The 16,239-nt window shown below is 34.6% G+C and overlaps 1 protein-coding gene across 1 annotated transcript; it reads left to right on the top strand.

The window, feature by feature from the left end:
* Nucleotides 1-181: 181 nt before the first annotated feature.
* Nucleotides 182-12,436, top strand: LOC130645588 (zinc finger CCCH domain-containing protein 13-like). The gene is made up of 11 exons (XM_057451626.1): nt 182-284; nt 5,374-5,463; nt 5,582-5,710; nt 6,208-6,378; nt 6,640-6,762; nt 7,421-8,490; nt 8,989-9,106; nt 9,239-10,602; nt 10,830-10,953; nt 11,222-11,341; nt 11,684-12,436. The coding sequence occupies exons 1-11, from the start codon at nt 261-263 to the stop codon at nt 11,816-11,818; spliced, it is 3,468 nt and encodes a 1,155-aa protein (XP_057307609.1). The 5' UTR covers nt 182-260; the 3' UTR covers nt 11,819-12,436.
* The last annotated feature ends 3,803 nt before the right edge of the window (nt 12,437-16,239 follow it).

The raw sequence follows: 16,239 nt of genomic DNA, 5'->3' as shown, positions 1-16,239 counted from the left end.
AAAAAAGGACCAGAGTCCGTATGTTTGAATTACAATGAAATGTCCACAGTTGAATTGTAAAATTTAAAATCTTCGCTTAATAAAACCTAGTTATATACTTATTTATACTTTTTTCCCTAATTAAGTTTTTATTAAATATTTTATTGATTTTACTTTATTCAGTTTCGGATTTTGTCTACCTATAGTCACTGTTTTAAACTACAGACCGGTTTATAAATTCTACTTCTGTCCTCGCGGGATAGACAAAACAAGGAAGGAGTATGGCGGACGCAGGCTTTTTCAGGGTAAGGATATTCACCTACAATATAAACAGTCTTTATTGGTATAAGTTTCAGCAATATAGGTCAATGTAATACAATTATAAACAAAAAGATGCTACTTATCATAGCCACATGTATTTCCCTTTGTTTTTTTTCTAAAAAATTAACAATCTTTATGGTAGAAAACTCGATAAGCTAGCTAGCTAGCTAGCTAACTGCAAAAATATTATCAATGAATCACATTGAGTTGTCGAATTCTTAATTGTACGGTGGCCCATAAGTGGTGCAGCGCAAATCTATCCCATGGCACAAAAAACTCACCAGTGCATAAAAGTCACAGCCTAAGAAGTACAACAGCACCCCTGATAGATATAGCTAGATAGAAAAAAGCTCAACAGTTGTTTGCAATTATTCATTTATTGAGCAGCTCTTTAAGGTGCGTAATCACCCTTTTTTTCGAAAAAAATTAACATCTACATTTTTTTTATTTACTTCGAAGTTCGGACGGACTTATGACTTTCCTAAAAATACACCTTTACGATAATTCACAAAAACCAGCACTCCATCGCAGCTTACTTTGCGATCGGAGGAGGTAAACATCACACTTTTATTACTGTATTAAGGAGAAAACACGTTTTTTCGTGATAACTTTTCTTGTCACGTTTTGTTTTTAATGAAAAGTACACATAAGTTGTATCTTATTATCATTAACTTTTCCTGAAAATTTGAAAGAAATTGATACGACGGAAGTTAAAAAACTGGAGAAAACACGCTTTCGTCTCTAACAAACTCTCATAAAAACACGATTTTTACCTCCTTCTTTACGATATTGTAAAACGATGGAGAGCCGTAGGAACGCATGTACAATTGAATTATCGCAAAGGTTATTTGAGGATGTAAAACGTACTAGAAATGGAAATAATGGTACTTTAAGATCTTGATTTTATTGTGTTTTTTTTTAGCCGCCATATTTAACGATCTTGTTGGCCTCTTATTCTTGTCCAATATGCAGGCCGTTACAAAATGTTCGTGTGAAACCCTAGGTAAACAAACAACCTTGACTTTAAATGAGCTCTAAAATGGAGTTCGATAAAATCACCAATGTGGTGGCCTCCGTTCACCATGCTGTTTTTGGCTTGATTTTTCTTTGCAAAACATGGCATCAAAAAATGGAAAGAAATTTTATCCTAGAGTTTTAATTGGAAAAGCACAAAAGAAAAAAATAATTTTCTCTTTATTCTATTCGCCATTGTTTTTGGAGACCACAGACAAAACGAAACAGAAGGAAGAAATCACAACATTGTCTCGTGGTTAATAATTATGATAATTAATGTTTATCACGCTCTGTCTTTTTTTATTAGCATGACCAGGATTATTGCATATTATGAGCAAAAAAACCCAATGGGGGAGAATGCACATTGTGATGGTTGAAGATAGTTAAAGCATTATGGATATTATTAAATTTAGAGCAATAAAATGGGAAATTCTAAAAATTTAGGTATTCTAATTGTATAGATCTGATAATGTCTCCGTAAGGAAACAACTAACTGTTTAAACAAAGGAAAATAATCAATAAGTAAGACAGCTAGAGAGGCAAAGCTATCTTCAGAAACAACAGGAAGAAGAGGTTGTTGTTGCAAAAAAGTCTGATTTCAGCAAGTTAAAACATTTAAATAATAAAAAATAACACGGAAACTTCGATTGATTTATCTGATTTTTCATGTTCGGAACTTTGTTGATACATTTATAAAAGCATTACATTGGAAACACAGCTACAGATGCTCTCCCTTATTCATAATTTTTTCTGTAATGGCATGAATCCAGCAATCATGTGATCGGTTTTGCTGTGCGTTTATTATCGCATGATTCATGCAAAGAAATGTAATGGCGGTTCTGTAGGCGAAGAGTAATTGGGGTAGGTTTGCTATTTCTATGAAACATTTGAACATGTTCTGGTTGTCAGTTTTCAATAAAATTTTCTGGATAATGTCTTCTCATGTATATCTTGCAATTTTTGCAATAAAATAGGTACCTCAAAAAAAGTTGCCTACAGGGTGATTACGCGCTTCTAAGGGGGATTTTCACGAAGTGAATTGTGAATAGCAAATTTGTTGGAGAATAAGCTGCAAAATATCTTTTTGAATTCTATGAAAAACAAAAAACGTGCCAAATTTAAATTACTAAATTTAAACAGTTGTGGGTATTAAAAACAAGGCAGTCATTTTAAATTATTTTGCAGTAATGAGTGTTTTTTAACAACAAACACTGAAGATTGCTAAAAAGTTTACAGCAAATATTTTGCTGCTAAGAAGTAGAAGCTGCTTCGACTTCACTTTGAAGCTAATTTTTTGGAAGCAATATCAAATCACACAAAACTGCACATGCTCAGATACATTTCGCTGCGAATTCATTGTTTGATTAGCTTCGTAAAATCCCCCGTTAATCTTAATTACAAAGTTGAAATCATTTTACTTTTGCGGACATTTTTTTCTCACTGGATAGCAACAAATAGGCATTGGCCATATTTGAATATTTTGACCGCATTATAAATGTTTAGAACACATTTAATTTAATTGTTTTTAACTGAATATTACAATGGCCCAGGTTAACCCTAATCATGTGAGGGGGATTGGGGAAATGGCACACTGTGTGGGCTGTTAAATGTTATAGGTAGTTGTCTGATAAAGTGCTGACCCTAATTAGGTCTGCCTAGCTCAAACTGAGCATCAAATACTCTAAACATCCCCAGACATGACCCCTCCTGGAAATAATAGATGGTATCTTCCCCAATATTTGTGTCGTTAGCTATGTAAAATATGCACATTGATTTCTGCTCAAGTTCTGAAAATGCACTTTTAAACTTTTTTGTGCTATCAATAAAATTTCCAATATATAAATTGATACTATTAATACCATCGTGTCTAAACCTTCCATGGGAATTTTCTTGTACTGCACCATTTTTGTACCATGAATTTTTGTGCATTTTTTGTGCCATTGATTTTTTTGTTTTATGGAGTAGATTTGTGCTATAAACACTTGTGAGCCACTGTACAATTTGACCTAGAAAGCTTTTAAATAAACTGCAACAATCCATTTTCTATATTTAAAGCTAGCTTCTGTGAAAAAAATATTTAAAAATTGACTCTATATACCTAGTGTGTTAGTTCAGAAATTTTTGTTTATAACTAGCAACTTAGCATCATAAGTTGTGAAAATAAGCAGTCCGACCTTTTCACAATATTTTTTTACAATATTTGCTTAAAGGAAGCATGTCAGTCAACCAGCAACCAGATTTAATATAACCTCTATCATTAATAGAACCAAAAATCATTTGGTAATTCTGACCCCTAAAAGATTGATTTCAGCACAAGTAAAAGTAAAAAACTCTACCCTTTACAAATTTACTGAATTTTTGGCACATTAATGACTAGTTAAAATTAGGATGAACCCACAAACAACAAAATTTGGTATAGACCTGTGCACATGTAGAAAGTTAAAATGAGTCTTTTGAAAAGAAGGGGGGGAATAAACATTTTGCGGTTATGATTCCTTTTGGGCAAAAGTTTAGACAGATTCCTTAAAATTTTTATTATCTTCCTGACCTTGTGAAAGAATTTTACGAATTTTTGTAAACTTAGGCTTCAACATTGCACAAACTTTCTTCCCTATACCATTTTTTAATAAAATCTTCTAAAACATTTTTTGATGGGCACATTTTTTTGTTACTTTTGGTCTTGTTATAAATTTTTTTAAAGAACAACTTGCCTGTGCATTTGCTGTTATAAAATGAATTTTTGTGTTTAGTTAAAAAGTAAAAACTAATTGAAAAGTTTCTACCTGTTGGAAACTGTCAGGCCATTCCGTGAGAGGCGTGCAGTCGCACCGCACGCCCCCACACATGTGCAGGTTTGTTTAGCTGTGCGATTCATCGCACGCGCAAAACGTTGCTGCAATTAAAAATTATTGTATTTATAACAAAGAAAATTTATTAAATAAACCTTAAATATAAACGATCATTCTTTTACTGAACTCACAACAAATCGCACGTGAGCAGTCTTTATCAAATGTTGATAATGTGAATTTAATTGCTACCATTTACCAGTTACCAGGCTATATTAAGGCTTTGTGAGTTTCATTTTAATGATTTTATAAAAAAATGCAACAATATTTTGATCTTTGTAAGGTCGCCTTTTGTAGAATTTAAAAGAAATTCAGCATTATTTAAGTTGAAATACCTAAAAGATAATATAATTAATAAGAAAAAAAACTTCTTTAATAACGAAATATTCTTTTAGATAATAATTTTTATGATTCATTGAACATAAGGTTTATTAAATATTATTATTAGCGGCCGTTCGACTTTCCGTAATTTAATTTAATTTAAATATCTGTTTGCCCCACAAGTAATAAAGTTTAATTAACGAGTCTGCTTACGACTTCTTCGTATTTGGGTTGAAATTCCCTGCCGTACATTGTTGGAACTTGCACTTTGTGTGTTCCTTACGCTAAAACAAAGCCTCTGTGCAGTGTACAGGGGTAAAGAAAATGTTTTTGCAAATTTAAATTTATTGGACGTTAAGCCGAGAATGATGATGAATAATCAATGAATGATGAATAATCAATATGTCTAATAATACTTACATACCCTAGTCAGGTTACTTGTTAGTGCTAGTTTTGACCATCAAGTGTTCTTTCATTCCACAATATCCTAAATTTCTTCACATTCAGCACAACAAAACTTTAATAAAAAATCAGCATACGATTGCATCACATGCTGATTTCGTAATCAAACTGCAATATAATTTTATTCTTTTTTTGCCACTAAAGTTTACTGTGCTATTTTGCACTACAAAGACTTGTAATAAACATTTTTTCACAGAAAATTGAGGCCATCTTAAGTTGATTTCTGTTTATTGTGAAACGGGCAAAACTTATTTAGTTATTTTACATTATCATAAACATTAATATAAACTTAATTTATATTTGTTTGACATAAAGAGAAGAACATTCACATTTGGGTCAATCGAAGTGCTGGCGCTGACTTAAATATATAGCATGGCACTGTAACATGAGTATACTTAAGTGTTCGTAAAAAATGCCCTTGTAACTTTAGGGTACCACCTCTGAACAAGATTCCAGGTTTGCAAATAAACAAAAAAAGCTGATGAAGTCTATGAAATTTGAGCCTGCATTGGAAGAAAAGGTACACATTCATTCATTGACATGCCCTACCTTATGTTTTTTTAACTTCTCATCAGCCAGCAGTCTTATGTAAGTAGTTCGAAATATATCTGTACAATTGTTTACCCCTTTTCCAACAGGTTAACATGGATAAAGTAAATATTGACGTCGTGAAGCCATGGATACAAAAAAGAATAACACAACTGCTTGGTGGAATTGAAGATGAAGTGCTTATTGAATATGTTTTCCAACTGCTTGAAGAATCAAAGGTCAGTGTTAAACTTCTTAAAAGTACTGGACTTTTTGAAGAATATCTTTGTTTCCAAATGCTTTTTTATTAACCTGCTACTGCAAAGGAAATAAAATCATATATTCATGTGTTCCGCGCTAAATCAAGCTAAAAATTTAACTTGGACGTCATTTTGTACAATTAAACTAGTCCAGCCAACTGAAAAGAAATTGGATTTTATATGCCTTTATGAATTGAACCTGAAATAAGGCCTAATTATATTTTTATGTTTACCTGAGCCCAAAAGAACATTTAAAATAGGCATAAATATTTTTTGGATATCTTAGCATTAAGTAAGATTTCTGGAAAGGCTAGGAGTTATTTTTGTTCTAAACTTTATAACATGCTGAATTTTGGATTTAAAAGTTTGGTAGATACTATATTTACCAATTCATTCCTTTTAATTTCTTTTTCTTAATTTATGAAAACCTCTTGGTTGTGTGGCTACATAATTTTAAAGTTGGGTGTATTATTTAGAATCCTGACCCAAAACAATTACAAATTGCCATTACTGGTTTCTTGAATGGTAAGAATGCAAGAATTTTTATTGGAGAATTATGGAAACACCTGCTAAGTGCACAGGAAAATATTGGTGGCATCCCCAGTGACTTTTTAGAGAAGAAAAAAGAAGAAATTCGACAGAGAAAGGTACATTTTATTGGTTAACAAAATGTTAAAATTGATGATTCTGAATTTTATCTCAATCAAGTAAAAATAGTTAGTATTATAATTTTTTCTTTGCGTTTTTTATATAACATTGTGATCTTCATATCCCATGGAACAACATATTCAACTGCATTAAAACGACAGTTCTGTCAAATTTTATGTAAAATTTTTAGCAAGTATGAAGAAATCTTGAAATAAATGAACCTTACAGACTATCCTTATAAATTCTTTTTTTTTTTCCAGCAAGAGACTGAACGCATACAGGCCAGCTTGAAGAAGACACAATCTGTAGAGGCGGACAGCACATCCAAAGACATTGACAAAGCCAGAATTCTTGCAAGAAATTCTAGTAGACCTAGACGTGATGTAAGTGTTTTTACTGTATACAGTGCAGAAATTATCTTTCTGTAAAACGAATGCATGGGATTCGTTTGTTTTGTTGTGTTTGTTTGTTTGTTTGCTTATATTATAGTATAAATAGAAAAGTTCATATCGTATCTCCCTTCATTATCTAAGATTTTTAATTTAAGCAAGAGGATAACCTGGAAAACCGTAAAAAAACTTGTGGAATAGCTCAAAGAACGATAACGGCGGTTTTTTCACGACTGACGTTTTCTCTGTTTTGAATCTTCTTTTGTTGATGTTAGCACGGCTGGTTAGGTTTAAATATCAGGCGCCATGCAATAAAAGATGAATGGATGGCTTCATGATTAATGAACATTAGATAAACTGGTTTTCCCCTGTAGTTTTTTATTCATTTTTTTGGTATTATCTTTTAGCACTCTCTTGAGTCTTTTTATTTAAAAACTAGATTATTTTCTCTGGGAGTGGAAATGAGGAAATTAAAAAGTTTGAGTTTGTTCAAAATAAACGTTATTCAGTCCTTAAGAAACATGTAAATTTCTACTGTCTTTTGTTTTTCTGATCTGTGATAATCATACTGATTTTAGGGAAAAATTCAGGAAAGAACAATAAATATGTATGTTTACATGTGCTAATGTTTACTAGTGTTTTTTGCATTTAGTCACCGCCAAGTCCTATTAAAGAAAGTGAATTGCTGACAAGCCCAGCTATGCGCGACCAAAAGCAGATCCGCCAATCTCTAGTGGGTTATTGTACCTCACCAGCCGCCACACCAGTCGGAAGAGAGAAGCCAGGCTGGTTTGCTGAACACGAAAAACATGTTGAAATAGCAAAAACGTCAAGCGCGAGCCTTCTTTTGATTGGTGACTCGATTATTCAAGGCCTTGCTCGATATCCTACAATCTGGAATAAATACTTCGCTCCTCTGAAAGCATTAAATTTTGGACTAGGAGGTGATCGAACTCAAAATGTGCTCTGGCGAGTTGAAAACGGAGAGATTCCGTTAAATGCCCAAACTGTTGTTATTCATGTTGGTACCAACAATACTGACCGGGATAGTCCGAAAGACATTGCCAATGGAATCGGGTCTATCGCAATGATGTTTCAGGAAGCGAAACCTAACGCGAAGATTATTCTCACTGGACTTCTACCGCGAGATTTAGAGCCAAGTCATCGTCGCACACAGAACCTGAAAGTTAACAAATATTTGAAACGATTATGTAAGAGCGGACATATAAGAAACTTCTTCTACTTGAAACCAGACGCGGATTGGCTACAACCAGACGGTACCTTAAATACTACATACTATTTTCAAGACCATCTCCATTTAGTTGAAGAGGGAGACGAAAAGTTCGGAAAGGCCATCCATGATATTATATCTCGTGTGTACAGTGGCAACAAAGTTGACATGTCTTCCGATTCAGAAATTAGTGACGATGAAGCTGACAAGAGCTTTAGAATTCAACCCATTAAAAGTCGAGCGAGAAGTGCTTCTTCAAGCCCTGTCAGAGAGTCCAAACGTTCAAGATCGCGATCAATGAGAAGATCAAGATCCATTTCGCCGAGACGATCCCGATCCCGGTCGCCTCGCAAGTCGCATTCACGACGACGATCGCGCTCAAGATCATTGCGTCGATACTCTCGCTCACCTCGTCGACATTCACGCCGACACTCTTATGGACGAAGACGCCGATCTTATTCAAGGTCCTTTTCCAGATCACCGAAACGAAGGTACTATTAAAGTTTCTTTTTTGTGTAGCGTATAAGTTCTTGTACAACCGATTATGCATCGGTTTATTACGAGAAGGAGAAGTAAATTTTTATTCCCGGTTATAAGACAAGAGTGTGAATTTTGTACATTTTGTCGCAGCTGTTTGGGAAATTTCTCGAAATTAGAATAAAAATTAATTTTTATTAAGAAAATCTCTTCTTATGTAATAATACTTGTCCTTCACATATTAAAAAGTGAATAAGCAATATAGATTACTATGACTTCAGTAAAAACCTACTAACTTACCTTGTCAAGTTTCAAAATCATACCATTTGTCCCTAAAATTCTATAGGGGTGGTATACCCCCTCCCCCATCCTCAGTGTCCTAAAAACTCGACTTAGAAGTCAGGCACAAGTGAACAAAGAAAAAACAAAATTGCATTTCCGCATGCAGTTTAGACATAAAGAAAATAGAATTTATTTGCTTTATAGAATTAAGTGCTCCTGTTTTCTTTTAGACGTCGAAGGTCCTATTCAAGGTCGCCTTCTCCAAAAGTAGTCAATAAAAACCTTCGTGAACTGACCAAAGTTGCATCACTTTCACCTCCGCCAAGTCATAGCAACGATACGAACAAGGTATGTCGTTTATGCAAGTTTTTTTTGTTAAATGTTAGACGCTATGTGGATTAAAGATAGGTCTCTATTTTTAATCCAGATCGAATGGAAAGAAAGACGCTTATTGTGGTTGACATTTCTGTAATATTTTAGTTGCAACCCAACGATAATGAGGATTCAGATGAGCCAGTTAAAATCAAGCCTGCTGATGAAGGTCTCATGCGAGAAGACGACGAAAGTTCGCCACAGTATGCCAAGTCGAATAAAACGCAGACCAGAACTTACAGACGTAAGCAGTCGGAATCAGAAGATTCTGAAGGCGACAAACCAATTGATAAAAAAGGTGTATCGGAGTCCCCTGTTGTCAAGAAAAATGAACCGCTGTCCTCGGATCCGGAAGAGCATGTTCGAAGGAAGAAGCGAGGTGGGTTGGATAGAAAAAAGAGATCGCCGTCTGGGTCCCCACCGAGGAGAGATAACAGACATAAAAGGAGGTCGTTTTCTTTTTCTCCCTCTCCGAAGAGAAAACGCGCAACAGATCGTAGAAGCGGTAGTCGTTCTCCGCAACGAAGAAAGCGAATGAGGAAGGGGAGCAGCTCTGAAGAACAATCGACGTCACCGGAAGTGCGCAAAAGACGTTTGATGAGGAGAAAACGCGAAGAGGAAGCTAAGATTAGAAAAGAACGTGAACGTGAAGAAAGGGAGAGGGAGAGGAAAAAGGAGCAAATTGCACGTGAAGCCCGTGAGAGAGAAATTCGTGAAAAAGAAACTCGCGACAGAGAGAGAAAGCTATCGCAAAGTTTAAGAGAGAAGCATCGGCGAAGACAACGTCAACAGCGAAGCCCGGAGTCAGACTCGGACTCCGGTCGTGATAAAAAGCGCTCGAAAGAAAGGAGACGTAGAATGCTTGAAGAAGCTGCTCGTCGAATGGAGGAAACATCTGATTCGGAATCCGAAGAGGAGAGAAAAAATAAGTCAAACGCTCAAAGACGCGATGGAGACAACGAAAGAAAAGAGAAAAAACAAACGAAAGTTCGACAGTCACGTCACGGATCCGACGAAGACGATAGCGACGATAAACCGGCGATGAAGAGAAGTGAAAGAAAAAGGCGTGATTCGGAAGAGGTTCGATCGCATCGTAGTAAACATGACGCAACTTCGGATGAATCTGAAGACGACAGTCCGCAAAGAAAACGCGTGGAAATAAAGAAGAATAAAACACAAAGTGACGATTCAGATGGCAAAACAAGGCAGGCAAGAAAAAAAGTGAAGACAGGAGAAAGCAGAAAACAAGAGACTTCGTCAGAAGATGACGAACTTGAAACCAGCAAATCGGTGAAAAGACGCAGAAGAGACACGGAGGAATCAGAACCAAAGCGGGAAAGAAAACCTGTTCGAAAAGAAGAAAGTTCTTCCGAAGAAGAAGAAGAATTACCCGACAAAAGAAGAGTGGTGTTGAAACGAAGTGAGAAAAAATCACGTTCTCCAACCAAGAAGCTATCCAAACGTGTTTCAAGGTAAACTCTTGTGTGTGTGTGCAGACAAAAGAAAAACCGATGTATCCATAACGATCACTATAACAGTCCTTACTATATTTGAATCAATTGAAAAATTTAATAGATTTAAGCAAAAGGTATTTGAATCTCCAACAGACGAGATTCTCGCCAACTGAATATTGTCACACAAAATGTATTGTTGTTTTTCGTCTGCTATACTTATGCTATGGAGGAAAGTTTTTATTTAGATCTCCATCGCCTGAACCACGTAAGCCTGCTAGAAACGAAGAAAGTGACGAAGAGGAAGTAAAAGACTCTCAGTTGAGTAGTGGGGAAGAAAAGGAAGAGGATGATTTAGCGAGTGAAGATCGAGTAAGAATAAGCTTTATTATTGAAAAATTTCTGTGACGAGTGAAAATTTTCAGTTTCAGTACCTACTCGCTTTAAATGTTCCTCCAATTTTTTTTTGTTTACATAAAGATGTAATGTGTCCGTGTGGATTTTGTTAAAAGCTTCATTACTTGGAATGTTAAAGGTGTTTCGCATGGCATTGTAAGGTCACGCTGGCAAACCCCTCTTAACACTAATGATTTAATACTCAACTCCAGTCAACCTTGTTACTGTAATTACTTTACTTTAGGAAAGTTCTCCAGAGCGTGAAAGGAAAAGACGAAAGAGTTCCAAAAAGAAGCATAAAAAACATAAATCGAGCAAATCCAAAAAGAGGAAATCTAAGAAACGAAGAAATTATTCAGATGAGGTAAGTCCGCGTGTCTTTCTCTAACAATTAAATGCCTGCCACACCTCTTCATTGTTTCGTGCTTAGCATTAGTGTACCAAGCTACCTAGTATGTACCTAATATACACGGTTTTAAGAAGGACCTGCAAAAATAAAGCATTGGCCATTTCGAAAGAGTTAAAGATATGTTAGGTCTTGTGCGGATGTGCGAACTTTTAAAAAACTAGGAAAGTTTGAGAAATTGACCAATGGAGTCAAGTGCAGCCTTGTTGGTCTTAGCCATTTTTGTTTTTTTGTTTTTTAAGTAAAAGCGAAAAAAGATATACAGGCAGGCAGTGCATAAACTTGTTAACCATTTTTCAGGACGATGATGATTCCGAAAATAGTGAAGATGAATATGAGAATGAAGAAGCAACCGACGCTGAACAACAACTTCGTGAAAGAGCTTTGAAATCCATGAAAGCCAAAGCGAAGGATTCCTCGGAAAGTTCTGATTAAATTATTTCAATTTTCAGAATGTTCGTAAAACCGGTATCAGCCGCAAACCGATGGCAATCTGTCAAACAAACATGATCTGTTTGCTAGGACTATTGATAGATGTGATATGTTGTACGGCATATGTGATGTTGTATGCCGTATAGATATGATGATTGTAGTGTTACCATGGTTTTGTTCATATTTTTGCATACTGTTAAAAAGCTTCGATAACCTTTCAAGTGAGACCAGGGCATTTCGACATAATTTTCCTTTTTTTAAAAGAGAATATAGAAAATAACTTCGGTGTTTGATTGTTAAGCACGTTTTAAAGTTTTAATTTATTTTCGTATTTATATATGTTTCCCCGCTCTGTTTGTGTTCCAAAAAGGTTAAATGGTTTCGCGTACTACAGATAACAAGATTACCCTTGTATTTGTAGATGCAGTTTTATTGACGGTTTGTTACAAGTTTAAAATGTTGTCCCCACTTCTGCTCCGGACCTCGGTTTGTCTTTTATAATACCGTAGGATGAGTAAAGAGTCTAGGGGTAAATTTGATGGATAACATAACCGTATATAGTTAACATGCAAAATGTAGGAAATGAATTCGCTATTAGATGTACAATAAAAATCAAATAAAGGTTTTTTTTAATTCTTCTGGACCCGTAAGGCTTTTTTATTATTTCCATGCATGATCTTTGGGAAATATACTATACCTTAAGAAAAAGAAGGTTTGACGAGGTTAAAGGGTTTCGTTAAAGTACGTAAGTTTAAATCCATGCCAAATTCAAACTTTTGTCAAAATATTCGATGATGAATAAAAACGATGTTGCATTTTGCGGCTTTTTCCTTACCCCTATAAAATTTTCAATTCATCAAAATAATCTACGCCAAAAAAATCTCATTTCGGCCGATTGGCAAATTAATCTACGCTAAGTTTTCTAATCTCGATCCTAGAATCGCTTCATCGTTGATAAAAGACAAAAAAGACCACTGTATTTCACTGTATTTTTGGGTGTCTTAATTTTATGTCAAAACTGCTAAATAACAAGACGTTTAAAAATGAACACATCTAAGGTACATAAAACGATGTGGACGAGTTTATTTTTTAGCATTCTCGATGGTGATGTTTTTGAAATTTTTTCCGGTGCTCTGGATAAACCATGGTGGCTCCTCCTATGTCACTGAAAAACGTCCACACCCAAAAAAATTTCATTACGTATTTAAATTGCGTTTAATTACATTTTGATCTATATTGGTTTCTATTAGTTGTTGCCGTATGACATATTTTCCGGCTTAAGCACTTAAATTTTGCAAAACAGATTAACAAGGTGAAAATACTTGTCAAAATGTTTGAATAAAAACAAACCGCATGCGAGATTTTTTCACTTAAGAAATCAAAAAAAAATTTGTTTACGAAAATTTGCTATGATGATTTTAAGCAATGTATAAAAACTCGTGACGTCATGAATAGGTAGAGCTAAGCATTTTGAAGAATAATTGAGCAAGTATTTCGAAAGTAATTAGAATTAGAAATTGTCACTCAATACCCATGCCGCCGCCGCCCCTTCCACATACACCAAATAAAATAGTCTGCCAAAAACCAGGCAAGCTTAATCCCCTAGAAAATGTCATCTATGAACGGCCTAAACTTGATCCCAAGGCTTGTGTTATTTAAAAACGATTGATTTAAGGATAAGATTAAATAAGTTAAATCCACTGCTATTGAAACAACTGCAAATTCTCTCTTCCACTTATGTTCCTCCTACACCTCACTCTGAGCACCTTTCCAGAAGGTGTGTCATGTTGTAGCTTGTTTTACCAGCAGGTGTATTTATCAATCATCATGAAGAAGAGGTAGAGTGTTCGCGTGTTGTTGTTTTAAAATTAAAAAATAAAAGCAATATTTGCAAAATGATTTCAATGTCGCAGAAAGGAAACTGATGTTTTGTTTCATTCTGGCAAAGGTTATAGAGAGGGAGAAAAGCAGATGACGACCATTTTTATTGTTTGTTCTTATATCTTTATAATTTTTTTTCTGGAGTTAAATTTCCATGGATGATTTTGATAAGTTGTTTTTTATGAACAATAAACTCTTAGTAAGTATATATTTTTGCGTTTCAACAAAAAATCTTTATTCTTTTTCTCTTTCATTAACAATAGCTGCAACCAGGTGTTTCAGCTTCAGAATTTTTCTAAACTTCTCCGCACCTCCACTTTAAAAGTTGTGCCAACATTTTTAACAAATAACTGAGACTAAGAATTATAATGTGTTCTTTTTTAAGTGTTTCTATGATATTAAGTCAGTAAATTTGTGTTTTCTTTTATTGCAAGACTTGGCTTTACAAACACCCAAAAATACCCAAATTAATTTTAGCAGGTACAAAGCATCTATAGAGCGTAGTAAATGTGTAACGAAACTCTTCTTCGGTATTTTACAAAAGAGACCCTGGGTAATTGTTTCTTCTCGACATCTTCATTTTACATCTTACAGTTTTTTAAAACGTTCATGCCTGGCATTGAAACGCAACCTCGATCCCAACCCTCTTAGGGTCTTTCTTCTTTACTCGTTCAAAAAAACACTAAAGCGCTGTCACCGAGGTTGTGTGAAGCGAGGTCAAACAAATAGTTTTCAAAACAAAATCTTTTGACGACCAATATTTTTATAGAATTAACTTGTTTTTATTTATCCAAGATTGGATTAATTAAAAATTCTTACAAGGATAAGAATGTAATCTTGAAATGACGTTTTTACGACGGGAGATTTAATTCTCTGTGCAAGCTATTGTTTTATGCCTCCTACCTTCTTCGTTCTGAGAGAACAAGGAAAGGTCAAAGGGAAGGTTAAAATCTGGTATGAGAGCTCTGTTATAATGTGTTTTATTCAAAATGCTGTTATAAAAATAAAAAATACTACTCTTAGTAACTGACATTTATTCTTTCCTCTAAATTTTCTTAATTTTTTTTTCCTTGCCCTTCAGAATTAACAACTAGAAAAGGAAACCTTGAAAATTGCTCTTAGGGTACGCCTTTACCTCATTTCTAGGGCATTTATCCTTTAATGATAATAGATGATAGATGCTTAGAGGTCAGAAAACCCTGGGGACGAAGTTACATCTTATCTTTATATGTCTCAAGATTCCTAAACGAGATCGATAAAAACATTAGTCCTTGCACAAAACTTCCACTTTCTTCCAGTTCATTTTTGTTGAGTTTATAAAATATAAAATACATGAAAGAAGTTTTACAAATTCCACCCCTCTTTAGAGATTTAATGCGAGGCTAAATGCGCACGCGCTAACAAATTAAGTCGTTTGCTTTTTGCACCATAGGGAAAAGTGCAGATAGGAACGAGCGTTTATGAAAAGCGTCATTTCGTGCTAAAGAATGCTTGCAAATTCTCCTATAAACGGGTCTCTTTCCTGCCTTATAAACTGGATGCACTAATAATTTACGCATTTTTTATGAGTTAAGGAGGGAAGGGATCATTAGTCAGTCAGACTAACTGCGTATATATCTACCAATATGGATTTGATTACGTCAAAAGAATTAGTCGCGCAGTTGATGTGATCTTTATTCAGGATCTCTTCTACGTGTTAAAATATTTGGAGGAATATTGAACGCAGGAAATTTTAACTATGAAAAGTATGTTGACGTCATATGTTACAACACATTGCGAAACGTATTTTGGCGTGGCTGATTTAAATTTATTTTTTTACTTAGACTAAACAAAGAATTTCTACTGTAACCAATGGAATCAATTTCATAAAAAATATTATTAATTTTTCTCCTTCGTAGTGGTTATTATACTCTCACAATATATTTGACCCATTGCGTAAATCTTTAGGCAAACTAACAAACATTTAAGTGGGAGTGCAAATGTATACATACTCAGCATTTAACTTTTATTCTCATACAATGAAATCCCTCCAATGTTATTATTCGTTATATTTCAGGGATTTAAACGATTTTTTTTTCAAACATGATTTACATAAACATTTGTAGAACACATTTGCGAAATGTCGTGAAAACGGTTTGCACCTGCGCACTTCAACTTTTTGGCTTTTTGGATAATGAAGACAGGAAATTTTTTTAAAGAAAGCATCGAACCTTGTGTGAATTTAAGTTAGTCAATGTCCCTTGCCGTCGGTGGTAAGAATTTGTTTTGTTTTGTTGTTTTTGTGTCCGTTTCGATATAAGATTTCTTTTTATTCATATATAAGTAGTTCAGGTGTCTGCAAAGCTTTTCAGTTTGACATCCTGTTGAGGTTAAAATAAGTAACTCTCGCTTCTTCAAATTTTCTTCAACTACACGCTTTTTGTTTTGCTAGAACATTTTTATGAGAACACGAGTCCCAGCTTTTGTCAAATAATAAAAACACAACAAGAACAATACAGGATGTGAATTCTCTTTCAGCCTACTGATATTGTTTTTGTTTGCGA

This window comes from Hydractinia symbiolongicarpus, chromosome 5, assembly GCF_029227915.1.
Source record: "Hydractinia symbiolongicarpus strain clone_291-10 chromosome 5, HSymV2.1, whole genome shotgun sequence".
Classification (NCBI taxonomy): domain Eukaryota; kingdom Metazoa; phylum Cnidaria; class Hydrozoa; order Anthoathecata; family Hydractiniidae; genus Hydractinia; species Hydractinia symbiolongicarpus.
Note: the sequence above shows the minus strand (reverse complement) of the source record. Positions and strands in the feature narration are given on the sequence as shown.